General features: G+C 40.2%; 1 protein-coding gene across 5 annotated transcripts in view; it reads left to right on the top strand.

Annotated features, from left to right (window-relative positions):
• TGFBR3 (transforming growth factor beta receptor 3) overlaps window positions 1–16,908 on the top strand; it is a 137,839-nt gene that overhangs the window by 63,205 nt on the left and 57,726 nt on the right. For all 5 annotated transcript variants that reach the window (XM_032696109.1, XM_032696108.1, XM_032696105.1 and 2 more), the window contains one exon: window positions 11,719–11,903. In XM_032696109.1, the coding sequence (XP_032552000.1) occupies window positions 11,719–11,903 (185 nt within the window). The remainder of the gene's footprint in view (window positions 1–11,718; window positions 11,904–16,908) is intronic.

Genomic DNA, 16,908 nt, shown 5'->3' with positions numbered 1-16,908 from the left:
ATGGCAGAGATTTTTGGGGAATAATTGGCACATACGGAAATAGTGAAGATAAATGCTTCTAAAAGCCCAAATTAGGTCAACTGCTCACAATACTCTAGAATCCATCTTGCACATATTTTCTTTTCTTCCCAAGTTTTTCCTTTATTTTTTGATTTTTAGTGTACTATCACTTTAAGTTAAATTGAGGGGAAATTTTAAGCCAGAATAAAGAGTGACTTTGGGTAATTATTTCATATTTAGATAAAAAGCAGGGGGAAAAGTACTCAAGTAAAAATTTTTCAAGCCACATTTTTGAAAAACTTGATGGCCGGTGAGATGTTCTGTACTTGGATAGTCCATGACCTGCTCAGCATTGTGCTAATTTCTGTCCCTTCATTTAACACCAGATGTGCCTAGAGCTCTCCTATTATTTTATCTTTGCTTAATTTATGAAAAAAAATTATTTTATTGTTGATGCTTAGTGAAGGCTACTCTGATTGACTTCTGTTCATAATAGCTTGGAAGTGTGGGATTTCTTTGTCTTTTTTAGTGATATCTAGGTGCATAGCGAGCCCTCAGAATTTTTCAAGGACCACCATGCACCTTATCTATTAGACTTTTTATTGAATTTGATATAAAGAAAAATGTGGTTATGCAGACCACTTACAAGCAGCTGAGCTGTCAGTGACCTGTGGACCAGTGCTATCTTGTGTTTATAACCCTCACTGGAGATTCAGATGAGGCTCGAGCTGTCTCCAGCACCAGCCTCTTTCAGCCAAATTGTCTGAAATACCTCGATGAACTTGGAAAAACATTTGACAGCATTTATCTTCATGGCTTTCAAATAGGGGAGTGTGGACACTGTTTCCCTGTCCAAGGGGATACTGTCCTTGAGTTCAGGGCAGAGCAAGGTCTTTGTAAACATTCCTCAGCACCGGGGCCAACCTGGTGTTTTCTCCTCATCTTTAGGCACAGAACCTTGAAAAATTTGGAGCACAGGGTCCTTCCTAGTTAAAACCAAACTAGATAATAAAATTCACAAGTCTAAAGAGAAAACATGTAGCAGGGCATATTCTGGGATTGTTTTCCTTGCTGACCCTACAATAGAGGCTGAGCAGTTGGTTAACCCAGTGGGGGCTGGGGAACAGTACAGTAGATTTTGCCTTTTTTTTTTTTTTCTTTTTGGTGTATCTCTTTTTATATTTTTTGCGACAAGACTGCAACTTTTATGTGTTTTGTGGAGGGAAGTTTTCTCTTGTTTAAGCACTTGATAAGGATCAGTTTTCAAGCTTTGTGCAGACGTTTAGTGATAGTGAACTCATCCTTAAAGGGTCAGTTACAGGAATTCAGCCTTCAATTGAACTTGTAATCTTGTTATTTTTAATTAGGAAAAGGCTGGTACTCTTTCATTTATGGAGCTGTCTTCCCCAAAATGTTTTTCCTTCCCTTTGGCTTTTGCTGCTTTTGAGATCCCCACTGCATTTGATGGGACTCTGAGGCAAGCAGTTGTCAACTGCTGCAGCTGGAAGCCTGAGTAACAAAGAAATGTTTCTCTATTTTATGAAAGGGCTGTCCACTGATGAGGATTTTCAATCCATGTGCAGCTGAGGAGATGGGAAAGGCAATCCCAGCATGTCCCGGTCTGGCTGGCAGCACGCAAATCACGAGTTTCAAAGCGGCTGCTCTCATTCCGGCTCTGCGTCCAGCAGCGGTGTTTATCAGATCTTCCTGACATACAGTGCTGAGCAGATGTTCCCTTTTTTAGTATGAAGTGATGTTTCTGACGTGCTAGCTGAGATTTGGAAGGGCAAGGCTTATAAAGTTTTGTGCTTGAGTGAAGCACCAATAATATTAGCACAGAAGGGCTTCTGACAGGCAAAACCAAGGGGAGGAAAAAAACCAAACCCCAAACCAAGAACTCCTCTCTGTCTGCTTTTCTCTGGGTGCCCGGTGTTGCAAGCAGGGTCCACATGGTTCAGTACTGGCCAAGGATTAGAAGCAGTGACTGCTAGCCTATTCTTCCAATGTGCTAGTCTCAAATAACAAGTCTCTCGTGCAGCCCTGGGCCCAGTGGTGAAGTTAAAGCAGATGATGATTGCATGGAAGTTGCTGTTGAGCTGACAGCTGTAGCATCTGGTCCTCTGCATCTCTGAGGCTGTCAAAAAGATATCTTTGAAAGGAGATCACCTCTCACTCTCCAGATGTGCATGCATCCATATGCACCAGCATCCAGTATTCAGTATTCCCTCTCTGAAGACCAAAATATGACCTGCACATAATCCGATTGACAGATAAAAGCAGGAAATCTTATTGAAAGAAGAGCCCTTTGTATGTAGGTGTAGTGAATGCCAAGTACTGATGAAGCTGAGGGGACCATGGAGGAACAGTTTAATGAAATAATAGCAGTTGCATACAAAAGAAAACAAATTACAGATAAGTTTAGTAGAGTTGTGGAAAGGAGCTCATAGACCGGGGGTAAAAAAGGCACAGATGGAGCCCCTGCAAGTTCAGTGTGTCTGTGTATGTGAAGAAAAGGAAGCAGTTTGGGCCCAGATAAAAGAAAATAAATAAAAGGAAAATTTTGACTATGCTTTTACTTTGGAGCTTGGATGTCCTATCAAAAGTAATGCAAATGTTATGAATTAAAGGAAAATCTGTTAATGCTTTGTAGAATTGTGTAATACTGTAATTGTTTAGGAGTGTTTGTCTAGTGTCTTAATAGTTTCAGTAAAAGCAATTAGAAAATTTTCTAAATTGCAAGAGTAGCTATCAACTCTGTGGTTGGTATTCCCCCCTAACCAGTTAACAGAAGGCACCTCTAGTCTCTCCTAATCTCATTGAGGTTGCTGTCATTAGTCATCAGATAAGACTTTGGATATAAACTCTTCACTGCATGGTACTGCCCCTTGGACAACCAATATGGGCAAAAGATGGCTGCACATGTAGTTCCAAATAAAATTCAGTAGGGATCAAGCATGTGACAGCCACTTGCCATTCTGAAAAACTGCCGTGGGATATTTTTAATTGTTCTGATTAAGAAAAGGAAAAAAATCCCAAACTGAACAGCAAAATCTGCCTAAGCCAAAAATCTTACCCCTGCCCCAGTCTTGTGTAGACATTCTGTAACCTATTACTGTCCGTTTGGATGCCTTTATTTATACCTATTAATGCTGCCTGAGATGGGATTCCAGCGTTTCCTGTGTTGGTTCAAAAATCATTAGAACTTGTATCAGCACTTTCAAGAGTACCCATGAGTATACTAAGAACTGAAGTATACATTTGCAATTTAAATAGGTAATATTTTGCTGAGAGAGACTCAGAAGACTTGTTTTCTTAGATAAGCATAGGATGCTCAGGTTTAATCTATGTTTTCATGTGTGTTTTTGTGCATGCTCTTTGCTGAATTCCTGTATGGCTGATTGTGAAAGTAAGTATGGTTCTCTCTTTTTACCTTCTGAAACTGATTTTCTGAAATCTGGAATTTCCTTCTCTGTAATCTCACATTTACTCATTTTCAGGAATACAGTAACAGCAGTAGTGTGGTTAGGATGGTTTGAGGAGTTTCAATACTGGTTTATTGAAAATACAATGTTTTTGAAACCTGTGTTAGTTATTTTTGCTCTGAGCAGGCGTCTAGTTTTTATAGGTTTGGAGGTTTTTTCCCTTTTGGCCCTAATACAGGGCTCTCATGTAAACCAAGCAGAATGCTTCCTGTCGTTTTCTGATAAAAAGCGCACTTCCATTCATTGTTTCCATGCAATTTCCTATCCTTTCTACGGTAAAGAGGGATAAATCTGAGACAATTTATGGGCCATCTCTGGGGAAAAGAGACTTTTACAACATAAAATTTGAATGTTGTTGGGAATAATGAACAAGGAATGTTAGAAATAGTTTGTTTGTTCATTTCTTCCTCTTTGTACAATCGCTGGGCTGAAGACAACTTCATCCATTAACAGTGATGCAAATGGAATGCTAAATTTGGTTCCTCCATTAAGGCTGTTAAGGTACAATGATTATTTGCATTTTAGGTACTGCTTGTTATCTGAAATAATTCTATATCTTTTACAGTCTTGGTACAAATTTGTGATGAAAGTCAGGTTTCTGACGTAGAGCCATGTCTGGGGGGCGAGGAAGCCCTTATTCTGAGTAACATTGACCACTGTTTAAAAAGGGATGGTCCTTCATGGGACATAAGATTTGATTGAAATTTGTCTGTTTTCTACTACTTGAGGATAACAAAGGGAAAAACTCAACAACCCTTTTTGGTGGACTACTTTGTTTTCAGTTCTTTGACATGGAAACCAGAAATTGTGCTTTCAGGGTTTATTTAAATGAGAGTCAATGCATTCATGCTGTTCTGTTTATAGGGATTAAAAAGATGCTCTTATGTTAGTGAAGTGTTTTCCAAATACTTGCCTGGGAGAAGGAATGGGAAGAGAGAGAAAGCATATGTGGATGAATTTGCACGTTTAGGCATGGAAATATAGTAGAGAAGAGTTCCTGTAAGCAGTGTTTTGCTGCAAACCTCAAGAGAAGGTAGGGCTCTGACAGTACTTCTGGTCAGAAAAAAGTACAGCAGAGGTTACATAAAATGTAGCTCTGTGGTAGAGTACATCTGCTTTTGAAAGACTTCTTTGTTTTCCAGGTGCAGATGTTTGTTTTCTAAGATTGTGCCTCATGGGTAGCAGTGTCTTGAGATTGTGCTCAGCGGATGTTAAACCAAACAGGTTTTTCATTCATTGCCTCTTCTGTTTAATTAGCTTAATATGTGTATAAACAAGACAGCAATAGTGTCTGTTTCTTTTGTCAAACAAGATACTGGCTGATTGACATTGCCTAGCTTTGCCTTGCTTGCTCAGGTATTGAGCTGAATTTTTCTGTATAACAAATGAATTTGACTTTGACATTTACAATTTTTCATTAAATGGATAGTTTAAGTACAATTCATATTTTTTAAGTAGCAGTACATTGCTGCAGAAATTGAATTTTATTTGATAGTTAACCTTTCTAATTGAACTTGCATCAATTTTATGTCCTGGTAAGGACAAAAGATAATAGAAGCTTGTTTTTTAAAAAGTGGGAGAAAGCATTCCTACTTTCAAAATGTAATTTGAATTTTTTCCCGCATGGAAAAAAAAAAAGTGTGGTTTGTGCAGGTAACACCTGAGGTTAGATCATCTCTGCTAAACAGAGGAGATAAATTTTGTGCTTTTACCAGTGTCTAGGAGTGGGAGTGGATATTTTGCAACAGATGCACCGGAGAGGCAAAAAAGATTATTTTGCTTAGAAGAAGAAAACAGGATGAGTTTGTACCAAGCAGAACAGCAATCCAAAAAGGTGTGGAGCATGTCATCTACAGGTGTGAGTGATTCCTAGTGGGCAGGCAGAAGATGCTTGATAGTCTTTACCGTGTATAATAGAAATGTCTAGAACGACTGCAGATCCAAAGACATTTCACATTAAGTGTAATCTAATGTGTTGAAACATCTGAATAGTTTGGTCCATACATGGAGTGAGTCTGGGCAGAGTTGATGATAGTGGAATGACAGTTAATTGGGGGATGGTAGTTGGGAATAGAGAAAACATGGAGTGAGGGTCTAATTGCAATGTAGCATTAGCAGTGGAAGTCAGTCTAAAGGTGAAGTTTGTAGGGTAATGCATCATTTCAGAGAATAGTTGTGTTTTTTCATGCTTGGAGGCAGGGAAAAGATGCAGGGATGGTGTCATGAAGTTGCTGGAGATTTCTGGGCTTAGAGCACTGGAATGGGAAACCTTTGCTATGTTTTTGCACAACCATGTGTTTTTAGTTAGTACAGCTTGTATATATTAACTCCTTCTACAACCAAGTGTTGCCATCTGTACTGAATATTTCTTGAGGATATATTTTTCCTCTTCTCAGTTTAGGTTTTACAGCTCACTCATTTCAAATAGATATCTGTGGAGTCTGGTATCTTGGGTGTGTTGGTTGGTTGGGTTATTTTTCCAAAATAGCCAAAATCAGTCCATGTCTGTGAATCTTTTCCCTGCAATTTTAAACCTCTGCCCTTTGCCTCAATGGTAATTCAGTCAAAAGTAGTTTCACCATGAAATATATGTGCTTTTTTTCTGACAAGATGTGACAGAAAAAGAACTAAAAAACTCCACACTTTAAAATTTATTTCTTAAGTATAAAATATCAGAATTGCTTTTTTTCTTTATCAGAACAAATCTAAAACCTTGATTACTCCCGTGCATTTCTGGCTATGTACTAAGGCAGAAAAGTGATATGGAAGCACACCAAAGTTTTATTTGTCAGTAAATTTCTTCCTCCTCCTTACCAAAACTATGGCAGACTAGCAGCAGTGTTATTCTGCATCACATGTGCTGTGTTTCGCCCGAGTTGCAACTGCTACCATGAGTTATATAGAACAAGAAAAGTGTAATGCTCTCCTCCCCAGCCGAATAGTGTGGAAGATCCAAAAGTAAATAAATCAGTAGTAGATTTGTACAAATATAAAATGCTTTAGACAGTCATCCTTTACTTTAGTCTTCCCCTCGGCCTTGTCTCAACCCTTGAGTATATTTTTTTGGTATAAATGCTTCCCTCAGTGAGAAACCTTTTATGAGAAGAAGGTTGTGTAGGTGGTAACAATTATTCAATGTAGAACAGTGTCCCTTCGCCCATGCACTTGTATCTATAGAAATGAGTGGTGAAGGTCATAGGAGGAAGTTATCGCTAAGTCTTGCACAAGTGTTCCATGGAGCTTTTGAGTTCAAGGGAAACTAGCTTCCCCTTCTGTTTGTCATTCAAAAGGAGGCTTGAGGATTCTGTCTTTTTTTCTTTTTTCTTGTTTCAGTCATCATTGTCACTAGCTAATATAAGAGAATGCCCTTAAATTAACCTTCTCCAAAAGAACTTTCATGAAAGTCTGTCATTTGGGCATACTGAAATCTCTGCTTTAGTTAGCCTCTTCCACATCTTAATGTGCTTTTCAGCATATTAATTGATGAATTCTAGCAGGATCTGCAGTAATTTATATTATTTTGTACCTGACAGCATAGAGATCCCTGGTGTTCCTAAAGTCTGGATTTTGCCTTTTTTGTCTTTATATGTAATGACTAGATTTGTGTCATTCCCTCATTCAAAAATTAATTAGAATAAATCTGTCCTTTTTCTGAGGAGTGTTATATCCCTTTGGTGTGGCTTGTACCCTCTGGTATGGCATAGGGGAAACATGCTAGTGTGCTGTGGAGCCCCCAGCACAGATTCACTCAATTTGCAGGAGCTGCTCACAATTTTCAACTGACAACACTGTAGAAACCACCATGGAAATACAACAGAAAGTACATTAGCCTTTACTATTTGAATAAATCCATCACAGTTATGTGTTGGTCTTGGGTTGTTGTATTATCCCCTTTAGTGTCTTACTCCCATTTCTGCTACCTTCTTACAGCAGAACACATGTTGTTCATTAGTAGCATGGATGATATGGGAAACAAGAATGTTGAAGTTGTATTGAATATGTTCCAGATGTTAGTATCAAACAAGGTTGGGTCTGCATTGATTTCCTTTAAAATATTCTTATTATTTGGAATTGAAAAATAATTCAATACTGAACGATTGTCTAGAAATCTGAATTCACAAAATATTTGCCATTGTAAAACACATACCTAATAATTGGTTCACCTGCTTTCCATCTTCTAAAGGCATTAAGCAACTAAAATTTGATTGTGGTAGGAGCCAGGATTTGCTAACAAGATTAAGTGGTTACATGCTCCAAAGTTAAACAAAAGCCCAAGGATAGCTGTGCGTGTGCACTTATATTCTCAGCAGAGAAGGCGCCAAGGGCGTATGACCACACTAGAATGGATAAACTGGAAGATACCTTTGACTCTTTAAGTGCCAGTTTGATGGGGATGGAGATGCAGGAGAATATCTGTACATGTTTGGAGCTGAAGAGGCAATCTTAGTGTGTTAATTGGATGAACTGGCCCTAAAGTGTTGATGATAGTGAATTTTGGCAGGATGTTGGTGTCTCTGATCCAGATGAGGTTGGCAGGAACAAGGTGTGGGGCTGTAGCAGGAAGCTGGCAAAGCCCAGTCTGGGGGTTTGTGCAGGGCAGAGCAGTGGAACAATAAAACCCAGGCAAGATGAGATTGTGGTTTCATGCTGGCTTTCAAATATAAGTAGGTGGTGTGAAGGTGATAAACAATCAGATTGGTAGTGTCATAGAGAGGGCTTTCTGGTTTTTTCAGAGTGGTAAATATGGATTTTGTAGGATTTAAACTACAGAGAAGTAACTGGCTCTCTAGTCAGAGGAAGGTGGCAGGAAGGAAGGAAGATAAGGAGGACGGGTCTGTAAAGGAGCCAAGAGCTGCTAATTTGGATAGAGGAGAGCTCTTGCTGCTCCTGCTGGAGTGACAGTGCCTTTTAGCAACATCTACCTTTCTTTGACTGGGGCAGATCTGCAGGTATGGTAGGAAGGGCTGGAAAGAAATATGGTTAGTGAATTTTGAGCAAAAAGCTCCAGCATTGCTGGAGTACAGGCAGTGTAAGAATAAACTAAAATACAGCATGAATTGAGAGATGGTGGCAGAAGGAGCTGTCTTGTGCATGTACAGGCTGAGCATTCAGTGGACTTCATGATCTAGAAGTAATTTTTCCTTTCACTTGGCACTACCTCCAGGCATACCAGTGTATATTGGGCATGGCACTACACCCAGATTAGTGGTTGGGCAAATACGTGAATATCAGTGCGTGAGGATTGTGGATTGGTACTGCCAGCATGCTTAAGAGAAATAGTGTTTGCGAGAGTCTTGAGTTCCTAGAAAGGGTAGTATAGGTCCAGAACAAAGCTATACAGGCAGCTAGGTGAAACTTGGCAAAAATGTGACAGCTGGAGAAACCTCTCTGTTATTTACCCCACCAACATGCCTTGTGCATGGGCAGTGTTACAGCTCTGTGGTCTGACTGCAGTGGAGCAGCCTCCAGGAGATACTCTGATCTTCAGATTTCAAGGGCTGTATCTCAGTCACTTAGGAGGCTGGTCTGAAAGCAGCTCTATCAAATGCAGTAGCTCCCTGAAAACATTGGTTTCTTACACTGAGCAGTTTAGAGCAGCTCTGTGCACCCCTTTCCTCAAAACAGAGCTGCTGGAGGTGGCGTGACCCAGGCCAGTGGGGTATGTGGCCAGACACTGTGCAGCTGCACTGGTGTGAGAGTGGGCCTACAGCAGTGAGCCCTGCTCAGGGCTGGGACAGCACATGGGCTCACTGCCAGCAGAGTGACAGGGTTTCTGCTGGAGATCTGGCCCCGTCCAGCCAGGGTGGAGTGCAGGCAGAGGAGGCATGCCTTGGTCTGCCCATCGCTGTGCAGATAAGCCTGACTGCACGTGGTTATCCGGGATGTGAACTTCTGCTCCCTCTGGGAGTGTTTCCATCTTGTGTGTTGAGCAGAACAGAAGACTTTGAAAAAGGGATTTAACGCACATTTGAGGTGCTGGCAAGGGAGACAGAGCCTGAATGTACCAGTCATCATCATTATCTGGATGAGTCCTTGTAGGAAGTGAGGGGAATATCCAGATGTCGTCTCCTCTAATATGGTAAATTTGTTCAGAATAAATACCAAATGAAGGCTGGAAGGAGGATTTGTAGATGTACTGCATTGAAATAGGCGTTCACAGGGAAATCACAAAGGAGGTATTAGCTCTTTGTCTTGAACCTTTACTAAGGAAAGCTCACATTTTTGTCAGCAGCTCCATTTCTGGTTTCGTTCAGTCTTACACCTTGTTCTCTGTGTGTGTTATGTATTATGATTCAAGCATCTTAAACATGAACTCCATTCTGGTCTGCAAGAAACAATTCAATGAACAAGTGTTCCTTGGCACTCTGTTTGCTCCCTAGCCCAAGAAATCCTTGTGCAGTTTAGAAAAGCTTTTTGTGCAGGTTGTTATAACATGGTCTGCTGCAGGACTTACACATCAGTGGCTGGACTAATTGGTCCCGTACATCAGGAAAATATGGCCTCTCTACTGGTTGTGTTATTGTTACAAATTCTAAATATTTCTTCAAACATTACAAAGAGCATCTTTTTAATGGATTTCTTTGTTGGATTTTTTGTTTGTAAACTGAGTATCATTACTTGGACTGGTCCCATTTTGTATGTGTATTCTTTAAAAGGAGTTAAATAAAAGCCAAAAAACCTCAAGTCCTCCAAGCTGGTGGTCAGTGCTACTGCCAAGCTCCTCATTTAGAGAGCAGAAAGTTTGTTTATGCTTTGTACCCCAAGCACAGGCATGCGTAATTTATGCCTTGAGTATTGCCTTTACAAATATTCCTGCTCTGTGGGAGCTGGGAGGATATGCACTATGCACTGGTGGGTTTCAGGAACGGCCTGTTTGGCAGAACAAGGCACACATGGCCTGAGGCACTGCAGAAATTTCCCTGTGCTCAGGGGCTTTGCTTTTTCCAGATAGTTTGGTTTAAGATGGTCTCTTTGACTTCTAAATAAATGCCCAGCAGCAAACTCTATCTTGAAAAAACTATGTTTTTAACCAATAAAGTGTAGGTCAGTGCTACTATAATTAAACATACGTGTACACCAAAGTCATATGATCTCTAGTGCTACAATATCTGGCTCTAGACTTGACAAAACCAGAGCTCTGCCATTTGATCAGCTGAAGATTTTCTTTAATTTTGAACTTTTTTCAAAAGAAGCATTTTACTTCAGTTGCAGATGTACGCTATCTGGAAAAAAAATATGCTTCGAGCTTATATTTCCTTTTTATGCCTGACAGCCTCTGAACTAACTGGTTCATGTGAGTCTAATTCTTCCCTGAGTGACTTTAGTGCAAATTAGGGGTTAAGTCAATTATGTTCTCCTGTGACCTTCTGGATCAAAAACATGCTCTATCTGTTACTGTCAGGGGTGGGTTTGAGCAGTTTTGGAAAAGCAGGGCTGCGTTTCATAAATATTTGTCTTGATTTAGTTTCCTGAGATGTAGTTTAAATGTAAACTGCTCTGTATGTTTCAGCTTTTGTGCTATCTTGCTATATCACATCACACGGTCTCACGTACTATATAAGAGTATGGCACTACATCATGCTGTGGTGATTATTTGAAAGGGCGGTGTACACTCTGTTTTGGACTAGATATCTGTTATCAGTGTAGATAATTGCTGTCAGACACAAAATAGGCTCAGTAAACAAACATTTCATTTTATCGTGTGACAGATGCCTGCTGTTTTGTACAATGTATTTGAATGACGTTCACTATAAATCAGCACTGCTTCAAAAGCAACAAATCCAACTCACCCAAATCCTTCCTGATGTAATTACCTTTATAGTAGAGATTAACTTTTCATTGTTATATATACATGAATGCATTTTTCAATGTTTGGAGATAACAATGTCTGACATAAACAAATAATTCACATCTAAAACAAACCAGTTCCTCTGACTTCTATCACTGGTGGTAGTTTGTTTTCTCCTTGGATCCCTCCATGGTAACCAAAAGACTACCTTCAATTTTGGAATTCATACTTGAATTTTAGACTTTCAGAGAGAAATGAACCAATGAGTTAGCATATTCAGGAGAACTTGAAAGGGCAACAGGAATAAATGTCTTCATTTTGTGGAGAGCGAACATGAAGCTTCTGCTTCTGTTCCTGTGGGTTTTCTGAACAAAAGGATCATCATTATTTGAGTGTAAATGATGTATTGCTTTTTTCTCCAAATAATGTCTGTGTCTTCCTCTGCAGGTCCTGTGCCTCTCAATGAATGTGTCTTATCGCCTGTTAACAATTCGCATCCAGTCCATGCCTTACTGGAAAGTTTTACAGTCTTATCTGGCTGTGCAAGCCGAGGCACAACGAGCCTGCCGCAAGAAGTGCACATCCTCAATCTCAGAAACCCTGAGGAGGGTCTTGGCCATCATGAAAGAGAGGTAAAGGGGAAATTATTTTTTAGTCCCTGGTGACAAGTGTGTCTGCAAATGACATTGTTATACATTCATTTGCTGAATAAAGTTACTTCTGAATTGTCACCGAAATACCAATTTGCATGGATATTGTCCCTATGCTTTGCATGTCGTGCAAGTAAGCTGCTTCCATACCCAGTCACCCTCTCAATCACCTTTCACAACCATGAAGTATACTTAAAAAAGGTGGTGGGGTGGGCAAAGGAAATAAGAAACAGATTTAGATCTCCAACAGGCCTTTGCAGAATTGGCTGTCTTCAAAAGCAGATCGTATACCTAAATGTGTTGTAAATTAACATGAATATCTTTGGATCGCTGCCATGACCACTATATACAAATACTGAAATGCAGATTCTTTTACCTCTGTAGTGCAGCCTTAATGCTTTACTGAGGGGGCATTGCTTACAGAAAGCAAGTGTTGCTGACTGTGGTACTCCAATTACTTTTGTGTGTGTGTTGCACTCAAAGGGACTGGCCAGAACTGTAACTGTTCTGAAAGCAATAGAACAAGAAGAAAATTTTTGGTTTTAAGTTATGCCATACTGTTGTTTACTCTAAAACCACATCAAAACAGAATGCCAAAGTACAAAGAAAACATTGCAGGCTATGACAGCTGAGCTTCTTAGTTCATATTCTTACAGTATTGCACACACAAATCCTTAGTACTGTGTCCTGTGAGAGCAATGTGTGTACACAATTAGGGAGTTTGTCATGAGAGAGCAAAGATGCTAATGTAACAGGGATTTTGTTGAAAATGGACAGAAGAGTGCCCTTGCTGTGGGAACATGGTATCGGGGGGAATTTCTAACTTCTTAGTTACTAAAGGGTGCCCAGGGATGGGATGAAGCAGGCTGCAGATGGAGCTTGTACCTCCCAATCAGCTGCCAAGTGCACATTTGCATAAACCCAAATTTCCCCCTGGTGCTGTGCTGCTGGAGCTGCTTACGTAAAAGGGCAGTTTCTGCAGTTGTGTGCACACAGCGTGAGCGAGTCACGCACGCACGAGGGTGCAGGCTGTGCCCCTACTGCCTAATCAGCTTGACAGAATGGTAGAAGATTTAAATATTTGGCTTTGAATGAAAATACTTGCTGTCGAGTAGAAAGAGGCTGCTTGTACCTCCTCTAATGTGCTTATGGTAAGAAAGCAGTTTGCCTGAAGCTGTCTTGTCTCTGTACTTCAGGGATACATCAAAGTGTAGGGCACAGAATATATTTAATGATTTGTAGTCCTTAGCCTCCTTCTCCCATTTCCCGACCAGTTCCCAGTCTCAGCCCTTGGAGATGGCTGCTCTAAAAACGCACAGGAAGCTGGAGCAAGGCTTGCTGGCAACAGTGTCGAGCAGAAGAGTGTAAACAACTTGGAAAGATCGGATTTTACTTATAGGATCAGACTCTGAGAACAAAGCAGAGCAAATCTTATCTTTTCCATTATTGCAAAACCAACTCCAAGTGACCTTCTGTCTAAAAGTAGAATGTATCCATCACCTCAAGTTACATGAGCTTGATTTACCAGCTGAGGTATTTCCTGTTGCCTGCAAATGCTGATAGCAAAGGTAGAGATCCGTTTGTCACATAATATTTCCAGTATACTCCAGGATTAAACCAGTGCTTTTGTTTGACAGTACATTAGTTAGATTTAGCAGCATCGAAAGCATGTTTAAAATAAATCATGTATTTGCTCAGAGGTTGGCTGAAGTTCTGATAATATGAAATGCAAGATCTGAAAATCTTGAAGTGAAGGCTTGCTTTGGGGGAGGAGGTCGGGTTTCGTTTTGTTTTTAACCTGCCCTGTGCTAGAATGCTGCTAAATTACACATTCCTTACTTTCTGGGAGGAGTGTAAACTTCCCCTCGCAAATTCCTTGGAGGGCTCATGCATTAAACATACTTGTGCAGTTATCCTGGTTCTCATAAATATGCAACATACGTGTATGCATTAATTTAACTCACTTTGACACTTGTGTAGAATATACTGACAATAAGGGTTTGCAAATTTAAACATAGGAGGGGTGGCTGATGTGAGGGGGGGTCAAGGCAGGGGAGGCATGTGTTCTTCCTGTAACACGCCCAGGCTTTTCAGTAAAGGGTAGTAAGGTTTGGGTGCTTTTTCTTCCCTGTAGACTGGGGTGGGGGGTGGGGGAAGAAAAAAAGACAGACTGGAAATGTATAGGATTATGTATTCTGAACAGGCTTTGCAAAACTGAATCAGTAATTTAGCACTTTCATGTTAAGGTTGAAATCTGTTAAATGTAAGGTCATATCATGAAATGCTGTAATCTTATCTATGATCTTCAAGGAATTTGTTTGTGTTTTACTTCATTAATCCCTGTTGGGGTGACATCTCATATGTTAAAACTGGGAAGACACTTTCTTCAAGTAAGAACCCCTGAAGTTCCAATCTCTTTCAAGTATTTCTTAGAAATGTCTTTTATCACAATTCATATTTGGCCATGCTTTATCATAGGAAATAGAATACGGGTGCATGTAATAGCCTCAAGTGTTTATATTGAACTTGGCATGAAAAATGCAAGCCTTTTCTGTTTGTTTTATTTGATCAAATATTCCTGGGGAAGTGAGTGCGTGTGTGCATTTCTGTACTGATCTGGGACTCAGCTGAATGCCAGGAACTACCGAACTCTTACAATAACTTTCTTTTCGGCTTTGGATATCTTCACTGCTTCGGTTTCCCAGTTTTTAGAAAAGAGATAGTTGCTTTGTCATGGAGCTGCTTGTTCTGAGAAAGAATTAGTTTTTGCAGAGGCACTTGGAGACTCTAGGGATTTGCATCAGAAAAATGTGTATAGAAAGGCGTAAAAGTTTTAAGATGAAAGGGACTCCTTAAGTGTATTATCAAGTCCTAAATTAATGAAGGATTCTTTTATTATGCCTATCGGTTGAATTTCCCTGAGCTGCTTCAGGCACACAGTCACAACTGAAATAGTTAAAGGGGGGAAGGAGGGGCATATAAAATTAATCTCATGTGAATACTTAGGATTGAATACATATGAATACATGGAATCAGAATTCCTGGCAATGGATTCACTATTGTTTTCGTTGACATCCTCATCCTCAAAACCTTTAAGATGTTATGCCTGATACAGATGTTTAACATGTGTTATGTGAAATGAAGTCAGGAAAATCAAGGACTTGTCTTTATTTTTTATAATTTTAAGTAATGCCACTGAGGCTGTAATAATTTGACAGACCTTTTTCCCCACTATTTAATCAGTGTTGCTTCGCAACAATTTGATAATAATTTTAAAAAATTTCCTTTGAGAGTAAATCTGATGTTAGTTCCTGGAGCAAGTTAATTATAATTAGCCTGGTACTTGCTAGTGATGTATCTCAGGTACCTGAGCCAACCCACTTAAAAGTTGTAAACTGAGGGGCAAAATTATTTCGGTCTGCTATTTAAGTACTTTCTGAAGAGATCCTCTAAGTTGAAAAAATGGGACAGGGAAGGACTCTGAAACAGTCACCTAACAATGTATTTCTGCATTATGACTTCCAGAGTATCTTGAATTCGGGATAATTTTTCTGTGTCACAATGTTTTTGTATTTTAGAACTATGAAGATCTGGGTGCTGAGGGTGATGAAAACCTAGTTCCTTTTGCCTATTATTCTAGGTATTTACTGTGTTTCTCAGTGTGTTTGTTTTAGCTGTTTTCAGAAGTTTAATACCACAACAACCTTACCCAAGGCTATGTCAGGGAAAAATGTTTTGTTTCATGCTCAGGCATCCAGAGATCCAGGAACAGCCTTGAGATTCAGCTCAGATAAGGGGGCCACTTTCTGGGCATATTTTAAACATGCTGACCTGTGGCACTAGTGCCATGGTCAGAGGGGGCCTGGAGGTCTTGTGCTGACAGCAGGCAGGAAGGGAATTCAAGGTTTGTTATTTGACAGCTGGAGTTAGTGCGGTTTTTGTTACCCATTGTTTGAATAGGTATACACTGCTGCATGTGGGTATATGTAGTATTTCTGGTAGGTCAAGAGGCCTTTGCTTTGAAGAAAAATAGTTGCTGCTTTAGAAGAAGCTTTGAGAAATAAAACAAAGCACTGTGCGTCTGCCCAGGTACAGACTGGATCTGAACATTGCAAGGGTATTCTGCTGTTCCTGCCTCTATACTTTTTGACTACCTTAACTTTGCAGCAGTAGTGGATCTCTAGCTATGGCAGCAGACTCACAAGTTTCAATGCCAGTATGTAGAGCAATTTTGAACCTTCAACCTCTTCGCTTGGCCAGCTCACCTCTTATGTGAACCCATCGAGGTCAACTTGATCACTTCACGCTGTTATTGCTTGTTCCTTGATGATCTATGGCTCATGAAGTTGTGCAGAGACAACAGTCCAAACAGGATCTTCAGAGTGACAGTAGAAAATTAGTTTGACCACCTGCAAACCTCTGTGTCAAATTTGAGGTTGACCACTGCTTTTTATTGGAATCTTCTTGCATGGTGTTTTGTGAGGAAACGGTGTCACATCAGATTGAGAACAGAAAGTCCAGATGAATTACTGCTTCCACCAGTGCTCTGTGCCAGGGAGGTCTCAGAGTCAAGTTGTGAGTGACGCTGTGGCAGACATACTCCAGGAACACCCTGTATTTGTTGCTTGGGAAGCAGTAGTTCCTCATCACATGTATCTCTGATCCTGGGTATTTTCCAAAGCTTGCCTTACAGCCTGTGGTAGCTCCACTGGCTCACCACGGTTGTTTTGCAGGCTGATGTTACTCCCTTTACACACAGCCTTGCCCAAGAGCCTTTTCTGGGCTGGAGTACTGGACTGAATCAGAAATGAAGCACAGTAGACCTTATAATGCTTGAAAGATACTGGCAGCATGCTCCACAGAAATTGTAGTCGTTCAATGTCTGTCTCAGATAACACCATGTCTGCTGAAAGCTGCAGATACACTAAAATGTCTTAATTGCCTTGATTGATGAACATGACATTCCTATGTCTCTAAGAAGTGGAGT

This window comes from Chiroxiphia lanceolata, chromosome 9 (assembly GCF_009829145.1).
Source record: "Chiroxiphia lanceolata isolate bChiLan1 chromosome 9, bChiLan1.pri, whole genome shotgun sequence".
Taxonomy (NCBI): domain Eukaryota; kingdom Metazoa; phylum Chordata; class Aves; order Passeriformes; family Pipridae; genus Chiroxiphia; species Chiroxiphia lanceolata.
The sequence above is the reverse complement of the archived record's forward strand: the minus strand, read 5'-3'. Positions and strand labels throughout refer to the sequence as shown.